We start from the raw sequence: 14,068 nt of genomic DNA, 5'->3' as shown, positions 1-14,068 counted from the left end.
TCGTATAATTCATGATCAGTTCTCCTTTGAAAACCTAAGAGTGCGCACTCTACTCACGAGATCGGTCATTGTGCCTGGTTCCCTGCGGTTCTTCCGAGGGGACTGATATGGTGTAGTCGGAGGAGGAAAATCATCACCTGGCTCGGAATCTTCTTCCCATTGCTCCAAACTTCCCAAGAAGTCGTCATTCTCAGGCTCGCTCTCGGCTGTCTGTCCTGAGCTCAGCACCAGAGTTGAGCTCGAAGACATGCTCCTGGAGACTTCTGACCTTTTCTTCAGTACGGCCAATGGTGACACCTTCGGACTGGCTATCAAGAGCTCGCTGTTGAGCACCGATATCGTGCGCATATCTGGTGAAGGGGATTCCACAGCTTGGGCAAACACCGGATCTGGTTTTAAAACGGTACTTCCAGACGGCCGGACAAAAGCTGGAGGTTTCTCTGGGGAGTCTTTCTTTGCCTTTTGGTAGTGCATCTTGGTCTCTTGAATTTTCATCCTCCTTATTCTCTCTGAGGCCGGAACAGAGACCTGAAACCTTGATCTGGACGGGGTATATAGGGCAGACTCGTGATCGGGTGATCTCCGAAGATCTCTTACCTGAATGGTAGGCCTCACTGGCGACAGACGAGGCTGAATGAAACGATGTAGTGGGGATGTATTGGTCTCCACGGTGAATGGGTTCACTTCCGAGTCATTCTCAAAAGAGGTGTCTTCAGGTGGATTTTCATTCTTGCTGCTTGCCCATATGTCAAAATGACGCTTCAGATTGTTACGTCTCCACCTCCTTTTGAACTCCTTAGCCGTTTCTTCGCTCCTTTTGAGTTTCAGGATCTTTAAGTTCCAATCCCTCACAATGCTAATCATCACTTTCGCATCTTTCTCCTCCACTTTGCGCAGAGCCTCAAAGTTCAGCTCCTGGAAGTGATCCCACTTGAGTAGAAGTCTGTTGAAGGTCTTGTTGAGTAGAACAATGGCCTTGAATTGCTCAGCACGCTCGATGTCCTCTAAAACTTCTGCTGTCCGGGATCTCCATCTTGCAAAAATTGATTTGGTCTTTGCCTGGTGAGATTTACAGAACTCGGCATACTGTCCCTCTAGTATTTGGCGCCTGCTATAGGAGTCAAATGTTAACTCTCTCCAGGACGAGAGAACATCATATAACAATTGCTCATTTTTCCAATGAGATGACTTATCGTGATACTCGCATGCACGCCTGAAGCTCTCTTCGCGTTCCAATTTCACATGCTGAAAATGCTGGAAATAACGCCTGAGCTGCAGGATAGCGGCATAATCTCTGGCATCGTGCATATGCCCTTGCATATCATTCGATCGCGAATACCAGCGTTTGAAGAATCCTTCTTTAAGCTCTTGAGATTCGCTTCTGATAACAGGACCCAGAATTGTTTTCAGCTTCCACTGTTTTAAAGAGGATCCCAATGTGTTGACTTCTTTATGGGCTTGTAGCTTCAAGATGTTCAGGGACATTTTCCACCTGTTGAAAAAATGTTCTAGCAACTGCTTTTCTCTCAACTCGCGAGCCATAGTGGTCATCCTGTACACACGCAAATATGTCTGAAAGTATGCACTGAGCAACTTCTGCGATCTAGCTTCGACAAATTGATCACCCAAGAGCTGCAACCCAAGATTCTTTCTCCACTTTGCCAAAACGTATAGGCTCAAAGTCGACTTGTTGATTGAGATAAGTTCTCTCTCAGCGAGCTTCAAAGATAATGCAGATTTCCATTGATAAAGAGCTCGAGCCAGAACAAAGTTCCTTTCTCTCACTAGTAAGTGGTCAATCTCATCCACCTTGAAAGACGAGTTGTGAAGCCAAACCCGAAACACCCTTCTGGTGCACATTTCATCATGAACATTATCACAAAATACTCGAACTTGCTTGACTGTGTCCATTTTCTTCTTGAGTTGGTTCATTGCTATCTTCATCGAGATCCTATCGGCTATGGCTGCCATGCTTCTAGTCCGAGATGGTAGGCTGATCTTCCATACGTCAAAACGACGCTTCATCACAATTGTGGATTCATACTCTGCAAGGCGCTCTTGGAGAGAATTGTGAATCAATGCTTGCTTATCTGCCCATTTCGTTAAGTACTTGCTTGAGACGAAATTATCAGCGGTTTTGGTCCAAGACTCAGCGTTCAAATAGGCAGATTTCCACTTGGTAACCACGAGCATTCTCAGATAAGCATTGGAAATCGACTCTGCTTTCTCCTCATTCTCGAGGACAGTATTGTACTGGTTGATCCATTTGTACATGTACAGCCTCTTATAGAAACGGCCCCAGACCTGCAAGTGTTCCCTGGTCACAGCAGAAGATTTGGCAGCCTTGTACCAACCATCTAATAACTTTCCTTTCAATTTCATTTCCTTTTTGAACCTTGCCAGTGCAAGTCGCATCAGTAAAGTGGGCCGCAATCCGTTCTTGCTTATCGTCGAGTCTCCCATTAACACATGAAAAAGGCCATTCAAATCAACCAGAAACGAGTCCGAAGAAATTTCACGATTTTTCCATTTCAAGGTCGCTGACTTCACCCTAGTATAATATTCATCAGAAGTATAACCATCAGAAATAGTCTCTTTCAGAACATTGATATATGTCCTGAGGATCATTGGAAACCATCTTTCCACTTTAGGATTGGAGTCAGCAGAGCAATACTTGGTGACAATTCTCGAAAGTAAGGAAATAACATCAACTGTTTCGTCATTAGAGGACGGGATTGTGACTGGTTGCAGAGGTGAATCAACCTTGTCCAGTTCGTCTTTCTCTATTCCAGAAGAGACGTACCTGGAATTCAATTCAACATCTCTCTGTCTATGAAGATCGAGGATGTGAAATACCTTGCACTTCTCCAATTCCGCTCTTAAAACTTGTTCAACACCCTGGCTTCCTGATAAACACTCAATTACTGTACCATTGATCCTTTCGCTTATAATTTTCACATCCCCATATTTCCAAAGAAAGGTAGCGGAAATGCAACGCTTATAGGCCCTAATCAGTGCGATCGCCAGCGTCCGCAATTTGAATTTTTTGCTTGAAAGAATCTGTAAGGTGGTTTTGAGATCTGAGCTCAATTCATATTTTGAGGCACAGTCCAAAAAAGAACGGTAACAACGAATGAAGATGGCATCATTCGAAGAGACTTGTGAGCTACCATCGGTTAGACCAACCGTTAGAGCTCCAGCATTCAGATCGCTTTCAAAAAATCTTATTATAGTGCGTATGAGCTGTTCTTCCACTGCAGAAGTCTCGTAATAGCATTTGTAGACCGTTTGTCTCACTTTCATCAGGACTGCAGCATTCGAGTTGGCCCTGAGAGTGTTGGTGGTCTGGTCTTCGGCCACACTGTCAACATTTCTGATGGCAATAGAAGACACACCAGCAAGACTCTGGATATCATCATCAAAGGTCTGTCCAAGTGAAAGGGTGTGGTCACTCAGTGTATTCGTCACTTCTTCGCGTATGATCGATTCAACATCTTTTGATCCCAAGCCCGATTGACAAAGACAGTCAATTGAGAAGGGAGTCGCTTCATGTTTCGAGGATATCATCAAGACTCTGTTTTTATAATTTCTCAAGTTAGGGTTTTTCGAAATACCCAAAGCATTCTGCCATAACGGCACTATTTTGGCTATGTGAGGCTGGACTATAGGCAGAAGTTCCTGAGCTTCTCGTCCAACGGGCGATTCGGCAAGAACTTCCGCCAGATCAGTTATTGCATCCACCAAATTGAATACAGGATTATCCATTCCTTATCAACAGCTCATTTCAAACAAATAAATTGGATTTGGGGAGATATCAAACAAGCCAAAATTGTTATTTGGGGAGAAATTCTAATCGACGCGTCGTGAAATCTCCAATTTTCTGGTGCGGCTCAAATGCTGCTATTATGTAAGAAGTGAATAACATACGCTACAGATGGATCTGATTCCTTTGGAATATACATTGATTGTGAAATGATATTTGAGACTATGTCTCTGGCTGCTCGTTCAGCGTTTCGGTTTCGGTGGCTTCTTCCTTGGAGTCGCCCGCCTCATTTTTGGTGGAACATTCAGACCCAGCTTCCTCTTCTGGCTTCATACTGTCATCAGAGGCTTCTGGTTCCGCTTCTGGTTCCGCTTCTGGTTCCGCTTCTGGTTGTTCAGGTTCAGGTTCAGGTTCAACTTCAGGTTCAGGTTCAACTTCAGCTTCAATTTCAACTTCAGGCTCCACAGTGTGCCCCTCAACTTCTGTCACATCCTCAGGCGTCTCGTCAGTGCTTGTGACAGATAGGGTCATCTCTTCATCGGCCTCGTTCACATTGTTGGGTACCTCAGGGAGTTCTTTATCATTTTCTTGGTCAAGATCCTGGTCATCACTCTTTTCCGATTCCCCATCCTCTGGTTCAGGAAGAACATTTAACTCAGGAATCCACGTGCGTTCCTTTCCATCTTCATCTTCAGCGTGTGTGTAATCGAAATCAGAAAGAGTCTCATCAGGAGCGAGTATTCCCGGGATTGTGATCCTTTGGTCCTCATTCTGAGACTCCTCAACCACAATCTCGGGAACTGGTCCAGACACCTGTGGTTCTACGGGTACCACAGGCTTCTCTGGTTCGACAGGATCCACCTGGCTTTGGGGTTCCGTGGAAACTTCTGGTCGAGAGTCCTCGTCCTTCGTCACCACTGCGTCATCAGGACTTAGCTCAAATGAGCTTCGAGGTGTTCCGGCCGTAGATCTTTCAAACTCAGCAGATTGCCTTGTCTCTTCCATAATGTTCTGTCTCATAATTTGCTCCATTCTGATATCTTCGTCTGTTTCCATGGCATTGATATTCTCCCAGATCACCTGGCCAGAATTCCCGTATCCAATGATATCCGCCAACTTCTCTCTAAAATAATCAATATCTCTCATCATGATCGCCTTTTCAATGGAATCCTTGAATTTGACCTGTGTGTACTGGTCCACAAGGGACCTCTTGTACTCCTCAAAGATCTTTGAAAGGATGACTGTGAATTGAGACTCAGGTAGATATCTTTGCAATACTCTGGAAACCGTCAGAGTCTCCTTCACGAGAACTTCCATGTATGGGTGACAAGGAAGTTGTTTGAGTGGGAGGGACCAATCTATGTTCTTGATATCATCGCAATGCTTTTTCACTCTTTCTGTCATTATTTCAACGAGCTTGACGAATATCTGGTTTTGGTGATCCTGGTACTGAGCCCTCACGCTATCGAAGCTCTCGCTGCGGTCCTCTGATGAGTGGGACCTACGGAAACATCCCTTCACATAGGGAATGATGCATATCACAAAGTCCAGCAACTGAGAAGCAATCGCCAAGTGCTTTAGAGATATGTGCTTTAAGCCGGCAGTTCTGGTAGCCCCGGCACCCAGAACGGCATGGTTAACATTCACATTGAATACTCTCAAGATTTCAAGGATGTTTTGCTCAAATAGATCGATATTGTTGGGAAAGACCATTTTCAAAATCATGTAGTCCTTCAACACTTTGAGGAGACCAACCGTGACAACAGGCACTATCAGACTCTTATCATCAATGGCAAGGGTCTTGCGGTCATCGTCAGCACCATGGGATCCATTTGTGACAGAACCTGAATGCTTGTCAAGCTTAAGCACTTCCAACCATGAAGGTGGATCCTCATCAGCCGATTCCACAATCTCATCAACAAGTTTCTGAACACTTTTCGGTAGAAGACAATCTTTCCAAACTTCTTTGTCAACCTTCTCCTTCATCATCGTTATACTGATGTTGTGGAACTGAGACGCAAACATGCGAGTTTGCACCTCAATTACATCCTGCAAGGATGTAGTCACAGAAATACCGGATATAGTTTCACATTCGTACAAGAAGAGGCCATTTGCAGAGTAGAATCTCAAGAAAAAGTCAAGAGAAACACTCGCAGTCTGCTCCCTTCTAACACCGATGACTTTTGAAATTCTGTTTTGAGACACTTCGATACAAGCATTGACAGACTTTGTGATGTCCAATTGCATTATAAGATCTGGTTCATCTTGCAGCAGTCTGCTATTACTAACAGAAATGGAGTTCAAGGCAATATCCAGAAGGATCTTTTGGTGCGTCATCAGACGTCTTAGAGCCTCCGAAAGTTGGCAATAGATGGTGATCAAGGTGTCTTCAAATTCCTTGGGAGTCAAAGAACGCACGTTGTTGCTGAGACCTCCCGATCCGGATCTTCCATCTGATCTCACAGAAGATGTACGCCTGGAACCAGCCGTGGGCGTTGAATCTGAGTCAAGCATATCGGTTGGTAGATTTTGCTTCACAATGTTCTTCAGGTCTGCTAGGAATGCATCCTCATAGGCCTTGAAAGCGCCAGATAGCTCCATACACCTGGTGAGTCCCTGTATATACTCTTTTAATTGCGCTTTGAACTTGTCGCTCAAGTCGTGATATGACAAGTTCAAGTTGCCATTTGCACTGTACTCTCTCTTCGAATCTTTCGAGACATTGGCAGTCATGCGGCGGATTGTGTCTTCTTTGGGCACCTTTTCGTAGTGTTCTCTCAAGTCCTCAATCAGAAAGTCCACAAACAGCTTGGTATACGATCTGCCACTATCCATTCTAAGATTTTTCAGCTGCTGTTTGAGGCCCACAAGAGCATTCACAGACCGTAGATCACGAAGAGGATACGGCCAATGGGAAACAAGCTTTTGCACATCTGGAGATGATGAATCTCCCCTTATGAGTGCATCCACCTGGTCAATCTGATCCAGCGACTTGTGATAGTTGGCATTGTAGTAAGAGGCCTCAGCCAGATCAGCATGCTGCATAATGGTCGACAGCTGTAGAAGTACCTGCTCCAGCTTCTCAACATTGTTCCTCTTCTGGATCATCTTCAACATCTCGATTGCTTTCTCGCTCTGATTCTTTTCAAGCACATTGAACTTCGAGTCCAGCTCTTTTAGCATCATCGTCGAGCTTCTTGATTTGAGAGTGATTCCTTTCAGATCGTCCAAAGCTGTGAAAAAAGAGCTGGAGGACTTCGATATCTCGTGAATCAGGTGTATCTCCACAATGTCCAGATAGCTTGAAAGCTTCTCTTGCAGTACGTTATTATTGGAAAGAGGCTTCACCACACCATCGTTGTTGAACTCAGTGTTTCCATGGCTCAATATACTGGAGCTTTCTGTTACCGTGTCAAATATCCTCGGATTGTCCAAGCGGAAGTCTGTTGAAAAGAATATCTCGGGGATTACGCTCAGAGATTCCTCGTCTTCCTGTACATCAACCGAAGGAGTGGATCCAACAGAGTGAAGATCTCGATTCAGATTGGTGTTTTGTTTTCTCTCTTCTTCTTCACACTTTTCAATAAATGCCTGCAATGTCGATTGCGTCAATTTTCTGTTTGCCTGAAACTTGTCGTAGGCCTCATCGATGCCGTAGATATATGGCTTGAACAGTGTGTTCTTCGCTTTGGTGATGCGCGATAGCTGAATTGGAGGTATCTCTTTCAAAGTGGGACCTCTCAAACTAATCGTAGTTGAGCCATTGTTGACCGAAATTAACCCCAGATGTCTCCTCAGTCTGTCTGCGCCTTGCACCAGCTCGAAGATCGAATTCTGCCCCAATGGGGAAACACTTGCTGTTGATACTTTGTTCGAGCCCAATGAGATAGCGGATGAGTCGTCAAAACTGTGTCTAAAAGACGATAGCGTTGATGCAGATCCACCCCGTCTGTGCATATTCTGTGAGCTGCTGTGCATTCTGCTCGGACCCGTGGAGGTATTCCTGTTAAACAAATCGTCGTTCATGCTAAGAGAGTCTAATGAAGCCCGCGAAGTCAACGATGCCTCAGGCGAGTCATTCAAATCAAAGGTGCTATCATGATCATCATCAACGATAATTTGCGGAGTGTTAGCTCCATTCGTGATATCAGCAGGAACATCAGCAGAAACAGAGGACTGCGAGTCCGATCGCGATATCGATGGGGGATCCTCGTCACCTGCCATTTATCCGAAGTGGTAAAAGATTAGAGCTCAAGATACTCAAGAATCAATTGGTGGATTTTGACACTCTCAATATCGTATATTATGAAAAGCGACGGTGGACTTAGATTGTTTGAGTGACGTGGGTCTTCCCAGCAGGTCTGCCACATCTAATCGCTTGAAAACAGTTGCAGAAGTAGTGCAATTGCTAGGTCTACCTAGTCAGCTAAACTACCTGTGGAAGAACATCAGGATTTTCGTAGACGATTTACGGAGACGGAAAATATATGCTATATTCTAAGATCCTGCTTATTTATCTGTAGACAATGGCCTATTGAGGGGCTAGCAACTCTTTATCCGAGAGGTGGGAGCCAAGTGTACCTGGATGGACCATGCTTTGAATTGAAGATGAGACAAAGGTGATAACATTCTGATGTAGATGACCAAAACGGTGTCCCTGGTTATCGAAAAATCCTGTTTCTGCGATAGAGTGAGAAAAAAAAAGTTCTAAGAAAAACTGACAAAAAGCAGTCGTGGTTTGAACGTAGCAGAGTTCATGTGCCGGTTATATGTTGATGTCCAACACCAAAGAAACATCTTGGACGGTATTGTTAGATAGATCCTCCAAAAATGGTATCAAGTCTCGCAATTCACTATCATGCGTGTCGCTAAACCAACTTGAGATTGGCACTGAGTGCTGGGGGTGAAAAATGTAGGAAGCCGGGGAGTTATCGATGATAATGAGGTCTTCCAAAGGCCTGCCCATCTGAGATAAATTCTTGATGTAGTTTCCTTGGTAGTTGAAACAGCTCTCGCGAAATAAACGGTGGTGGATAGACTTGTGGGAGTCCAAAATGTCCAATAATGGATCACCGTAGCGAGAAACACTTGCGGTGAAAACAACAACTTCGAATAACTCACCACACATTTTCAGAAACTCATCGACACCAGGTCTTTTGATCACATAAACATTGTGAATTTGGTTTTCGATTTCAACGGGGATTACGAAATCCGAGTGTCTGACGTATTTGAATGATGAATGAACCAGAGTCTCGTCAAGGTCCAAAACGAGGCATTTACGTTTCTTCATCTTTTCACTAGGTGGGTTCAGCAGCCATCCTGAAGAAGCAACAACCTGACCCGGCTGAATCGTGGTAAGGTCTAGCTCAGATTCGTAGATTTGATCCGCATCAATCATAGGAATGTCTGCATCTGAATTCAAGTTCGAAATTGGACTAGATGAGTTCACAGGAGCGGCTGTTGCAATAGTAGAGGTCGAAGTGACTATAGGAGTCGCAGTTCCATTTGGAGCAGCGTGGGCCGCTCCACTCTCGTTGTTGTGTATGGTTGCCTCATCCTCGTCAACAGCCATAGAACTGGTGTCCTTAGAGCTGTCAGATGAGTCCTTTGAATCTGTAAATTCGTGAACACCAGTAGACTTGGCAGCAGTTGTAGCCGACTCATGATGCTGAGCGTCTTTATCAGTTTTATTGCTTTCGGGTGATGACTTCATGCTTTTCTTCTTGTTGAGAACTTCTGGGGTTGAACGTGAGTTGTGGCCTGAAGGGGTTGTTGATCTATTACTGAGGGCCTTTTGGATGTTGGATTGCGTTTTCGACAGGTGTTGTTCAGATGCTGAAGATCTAGGACGCTGGTTGTTGCGTGATTGATAAACTCGAGATTCGCCCTCTTCGTCAGAACTCACAGAACAGCAAAATATTGAGGACAAAAATGACATCTTAAGATTCCAGAGCTGGAAAGGATATTTCCACGAGGCTATGTATTCTCCGAAAGAAGAATCTGAAGCTCGGTACTGGACGGATCGGGATGAAAGGAAATGAGAACGATTGACGCGGTGACGCTAATACCGGATTCACGGGTGAATTTATCTTTCAGCCAGTGAAAAAGATTGGTACTAGAAGGAGTTTCTGCGTTGGTCTGATAATGATTCCAAAGGACAAGACACTGGATCGCACAGCAAACAAGTGTCAGGAGAGCGCCAAATACCTATTTCAAATAAAATGGCCCAAACGTATCAAAAACAGAAAAACCAAACAAAAGATCTGCTGTTAAGCTTGATGAATCTTCGGATGATTATTTGATCAAATATTCGCCGACTGAAACGTTGTCTGAATAAACGGTTTGACACGGGCTGGCGCGACAAACAACTTTTTAGACTGTCAGGTGAGCGTTGTCCAGTCCAGACAGAGTGTAGAACTTAGAAATAAGTCCGGCCAAAAATCAAGAGAGTAATCACCAGATTTGACGATCGCACCAAGTACTGCCTTTTATCCGAAGGGAGACTCAACGTTTCCGGGATGCCTGATAATTTGCTTGGTTGTAATAAGACACAGACAAGGGTTAGACAACGACTTGGTGATGAAGCAAGCGGGAGGTCACTTTATTGGTTAGTGCACACAAAAGAGAGCCCTCCGCGAATAAGAGCCTTTGGTTCGAGATAAAAGGAGGAGATAAGCTTGATTGAGATGAAAATTTTAAAAAAAAAAACAATCAATCTTCAGGTATTAAGGTTCGAGGCTTGCGATAGATCAGTAGGAACCTAGCCGGGTGGAGAAAGTACGGATTGCGCCTACTGGAGTCTACCGTCGTTGCACAAAAGTTAGCTCAAAATGCTTTGTTAAATCGCTCAAGGTTGGGGAAGTTGTCAAAAAAAGCCAAATGATTGAAACTCGCTGACTGTCTGATGAGTTTTGGGCAAACAGACGTTGCTGCAATTTAGCTTTATACAAAATACGTCTACAGCAGAAACCATTTCATAACGTGCACCGCCGTTCTCTCGTCTGTAAATGGTATTGTATCCGAAAATGCGTTTCGGGACTACTTCGGATTAACCCACAAAAACCCCCACCAACTGACCAATCACAGAGTCTCCGGGTAACTTCTCCGGGATGTCGGAGCGCATCAAAGAAGTAATTAGTTAAGTGCACCAACCAAGAAAAACCGTAGAATCTCGGGATGAGGGAAAAATGCAAAATCGGGGCACCTAAAAACGGTCCGGGGCAGCTTAGAGGCAAGCCTTTTCTTCTTGAGTTTAGGACAACGCCTTGACAACCTCGTTTTTTGTTTTTGAAAAATTGAAGTCTATTCAAGATTCTACTCAGCTATCTTCAAGAATATATCCAGCTTTGGCAAATTTGTTATAGCGTTGTGCCTCGCTTAATCGAGCGGTCTCTTGTTTTTGTTTGACTCGTCTTGCTCCACATTTAGTGCTCGGGATACCTGAGCTGTCTCCAGGTTACGAATTCCAAGGCCAGTACACAACTTCCAGACAACTAAGAATACGATTAGAGACCCATCACTCAACGAAACTGTCTCTAAAATTATCACAACATATATCACCAGCGTAGGAAAAACGTGCTTGAATTACCCGGTGCGGAGGAAATCCGCAGTCGTTTCAAACTCAATCTCCTAGCCCAAATTAAGCTGGTCTCCCCGTCTGCACAAAATTTACCCTTCGTCTTCCCCCTGTTAGCCACAATCACGATCGATTCAGGTGTGACTTGGATCGTATTGGAACAAGGTTACGTTATTGGTTTCGTTTTTTTTTATTGTTGCAGGCTTAAGTTCGCATCCGGTGTCATTCTGTTGTTTTCACGCCTTTTGGATATATTAGTGGGTAGGTTTAACTACAACACCTTCACATAATCAATGTCTAAAGCGGGAAACCTGGCAGACTACTTCGTCGGAGGCGCCACAACGTCGCAGCATGTGGTAGCCAAAGATGACGACCATTTCCACAATACCACGTATAAACTCAAGAGAACAAGATCTGTGGGTATACTGGACGACTACATAGGCACGTCGCAGAAGCTTACATCGGAGGACTTGGTGCCAGATTGTGCTATAGACAAGATAAACAACGCATCGTCCCACTTTTCTACATCTCCAACAAATTCTATCAAAAATGACCCGGCTCTGGCTTCGCCAGCGCCTTCAAACAACTCGATAACAAGTGACAACAGTGTCATGACCCAGTTCTCTTTGGCCAGCCAGGAAGGTCCTGAGCTGACCGAGGTGGAGGATCCTTCAATATATCACCAAACACAGCAACAACAATCACATCTGACTGCATCCAACAAGAACCACATACCTTCAGCCCAAATTTCCAGTGATGGCAGAATATTATCGTTACATGACGATACCGAGATGGTGTACGAGCCAACGAGGCATGTAGATTATTTGTCTCACAACTGGAAGGAATCAGATATCTCGAAGTCTTGGAGATATGTGATTCTCAGAAGAAAGGATGTGGCCAACTCTGCCAGATTGGAGAACGCATCCTGGAGAACGTGGGCCCAGGCCAGAAACAACCTCAAGACATTCCCACCACAAGAGCTAAACTGGTCCAAGGAAAGCGATGTCACTTGGCTTTATGGACCACTGTACAAGGAGCATCACGAATCAGATGCCCTTCTTGAGGGTGAAACAAGGGCTCCAAAGGAGCAAGCTCTGAAGCCATTGCCGCCTAAGCAAGCGGTTACCAGTATCACCTCTGAAGCAAGGAGCTCTTCTGGCTCGGCATCCCCAAGCATGGATCCTCATCTCAAGCCTATTCTAAAGAAGAAGACGAATGTCGAAAAGATGATATCTGAGGCATCGTATGCCAGGCTCCAGACACTTTTTGACGAGCACGACACCAAAGGAAGAAGCAAGGGAAGTCCCATTCTGGAAGCTGGTCAACCGAAGCATGGATTGGGGTCTCCTTCCAGCAGCGAGTATTCGCCAATAACCAATGTTACTCCTAAAGAACATTCAAGGTGTTCTTCTCCATTCTCCCTCAGCAACGACCACCACAGTTCGAAGGAGGTGGTTGGGGAGTCGGCTAAGTCTGTTGTTAGCGAACAACTAAGCGATTCTCGCCCAAGCATCGAACAGAAGGAAAGACGCATTCATTTTAATATGCGTGTTGATCAATGCCAGGTGAAAGCGGGTTATGGTGACCACGATATTGTCCATAGCGACGACTACTACGACGATGATGATGACGAATATTACGACGACGATGATGATCAGGTTGAAGATGAATATGAAGATTCGGATGAGGACGATGGCATGGAAATTGCTGTTCTTCCACAAATAAGGACCGATGGTGTCCTGAGTCCCGCCCTGTCAAATACTTCTTCTCACCAGGGTGTCAAGGTCTTCAAGACCATCGAGTTACTGCCTTCCACGACGCTTAAAACCTGCTCTGATGATGAAGATGAAGAGAATGAATATGCGGTATCTCATAACACAAATACCAACAGAGGGTATGAGTTCTATTACGACTACAACAGAGTCTACCCAACGAATTCTTCTTCTGATTCTCAGGCAGTGCAGATTTGCGATATACCTGATGACTGTCGCGTTGAGTCCATACCAGAGGAACTGGAAAACTACGATTACATGAGTGCTCCAATGAGTGGAAGCCATAACTATTACCCTACTGATGCCACTACGACCCCTGCTTCTACTTCGGCTTCTTCAGCTTCCACTATGAAGAGATCAACTTCTGGTAATCTATCTGGAAGTATGGGAAATATTGCTTCGCAAGTGCAGTTCCAAGCCTCGCAGAATTTGGGTTCTTCTTCTGCCAAAGTTAACTCAAAGACTTTCATGTTTGACGAAGACAACAGTGATAGTGATTCGGGGTCGAACGATGATAGTTATGATGATAACGACTTCTTGATCAATGCACCACCATTGTCAAGGACTACAAGCCATACTGCAGACTTCAAGATCTCTTCTTCGCCGGCAACTCCAGCGACAACCGTCAACAAGACAGTTTCTGGCTCGACTCCTTCCCAAATATCTCATAGCGGTGGCAGCTACGCCTCGCTTAGTGAGATCGCCTCGAATGGCTATAGGGTTCCAGCAAAGTCTGCCGCTGACATGAATGAACTTAACAAAGACTTTGAAAATTTGCACCCATCTCAGGATCAAGATGACACAAATACATCTCCTTCTCGCTTGAGTCAGTTCTTAGGCACAAAGAAGTCTTGGAGGTGAGAATTCCATTGAAAGATTTGAAGTTTTGTTGGCTTACGCGTATACGCTAATATGTGTGTGCTATGTCTCAGGTTTTATGTGTTGATTAGCTTTTCG

General features: G+C 44.8%; 4 protein-coding genes across 4 annotated transcripts; 1 reads left to right on the top strand and 3 right to left on the bottom strand.

Moving 5' to 3' along the window:
* Positions 1-15: 15 nt before the first annotated feature.
* KUCA_T00001661001 (uncharacterized protein) lies at positions 16-3,765 on the bottom strand (the record flags this gene model as incomplete). The annotated part of the gene is made up of 1 exon (XM_022603864.1): positions 16-3,765. The coding sequence occupies one exon, from the start codon at positions 3,763-3,765 to the stop codon at positions 16-18; it is 3,750 nt and encodes a 1,249-aa protein (XP_022457702.1).
* Positions 3,766-3,985: 220 nt separating this feature from the next.
* KUCA_T00001660001 (uncharacterized protein) lies at positions 3,986-7,987 on the bottom strand (the record flags this gene model as incomplete). The annotated part of the gene is made up of 1 exon (XM_022603862.1): positions 3,986-7,987. One exon carries the CDS (start codon positions 7,985-7,987, stop codon positions 3,986-3,988), a length of 4,002 nt encoding a protein of 1,333 aa, XP_022457701.1.
* A 541-nt stretch (positions 7,988-8,528) lies between these two features.
* On the bottom strand, positions 8,529-9,701 carry KUCA_T00001659001 (uncharacterized protein; the record flags this gene model as incomplete). The annotated part of the gene is made up of 1 exon (XM_022603861.1): positions 8,529-9,701. The coding sequence occupies one exon, from the start codon at positions 9,699-9,701 to the stop codon at positions 8,529-8,531; it is 1,173 nt and encodes a 390-aa protein (XP_022457700.1).
* Positions 9,702-11,632: 1,931 nt separating this feature from the next.
* On the top strand, positions 11,633-13,972 carry KUCA_T00001658001 (uncharacterized protein; the record flags this gene model as incomplete). The annotated part of the gene is made up of 1 exon (XM_022603860.1): positions 11,633-13,972. The coding sequence occupies one exon, from the start codon at positions 11,633-11,635 to the stop codon at positions 13,970-13,972; it is 2,340 nt and encodes a 779-aa protein (XP_022457699.1).
* Positions 13,973-14,068: the final 96 nt, after the last annotated feature.

This window comes from Kuraishia capsulata, genomic scaffold (genome assembly GCF_000576695.1).
Source record: "Kuraishia capsulata CBS 1993 genomic scaffold, Kuraishia_capsulata_scaffold_2, whole genome shotgun sequence".
Classification (NCBI taxonomy): domain Eukaryota; kingdom Fungi; phylum Ascomycota; class Pichiomycetes; order Pichiales; family Pichiaceae; genus Kuraishia; species Kuraishia capsulata.
This window is presented reverse-complemented; position numbering and strand designations above follow the sequence as displayed.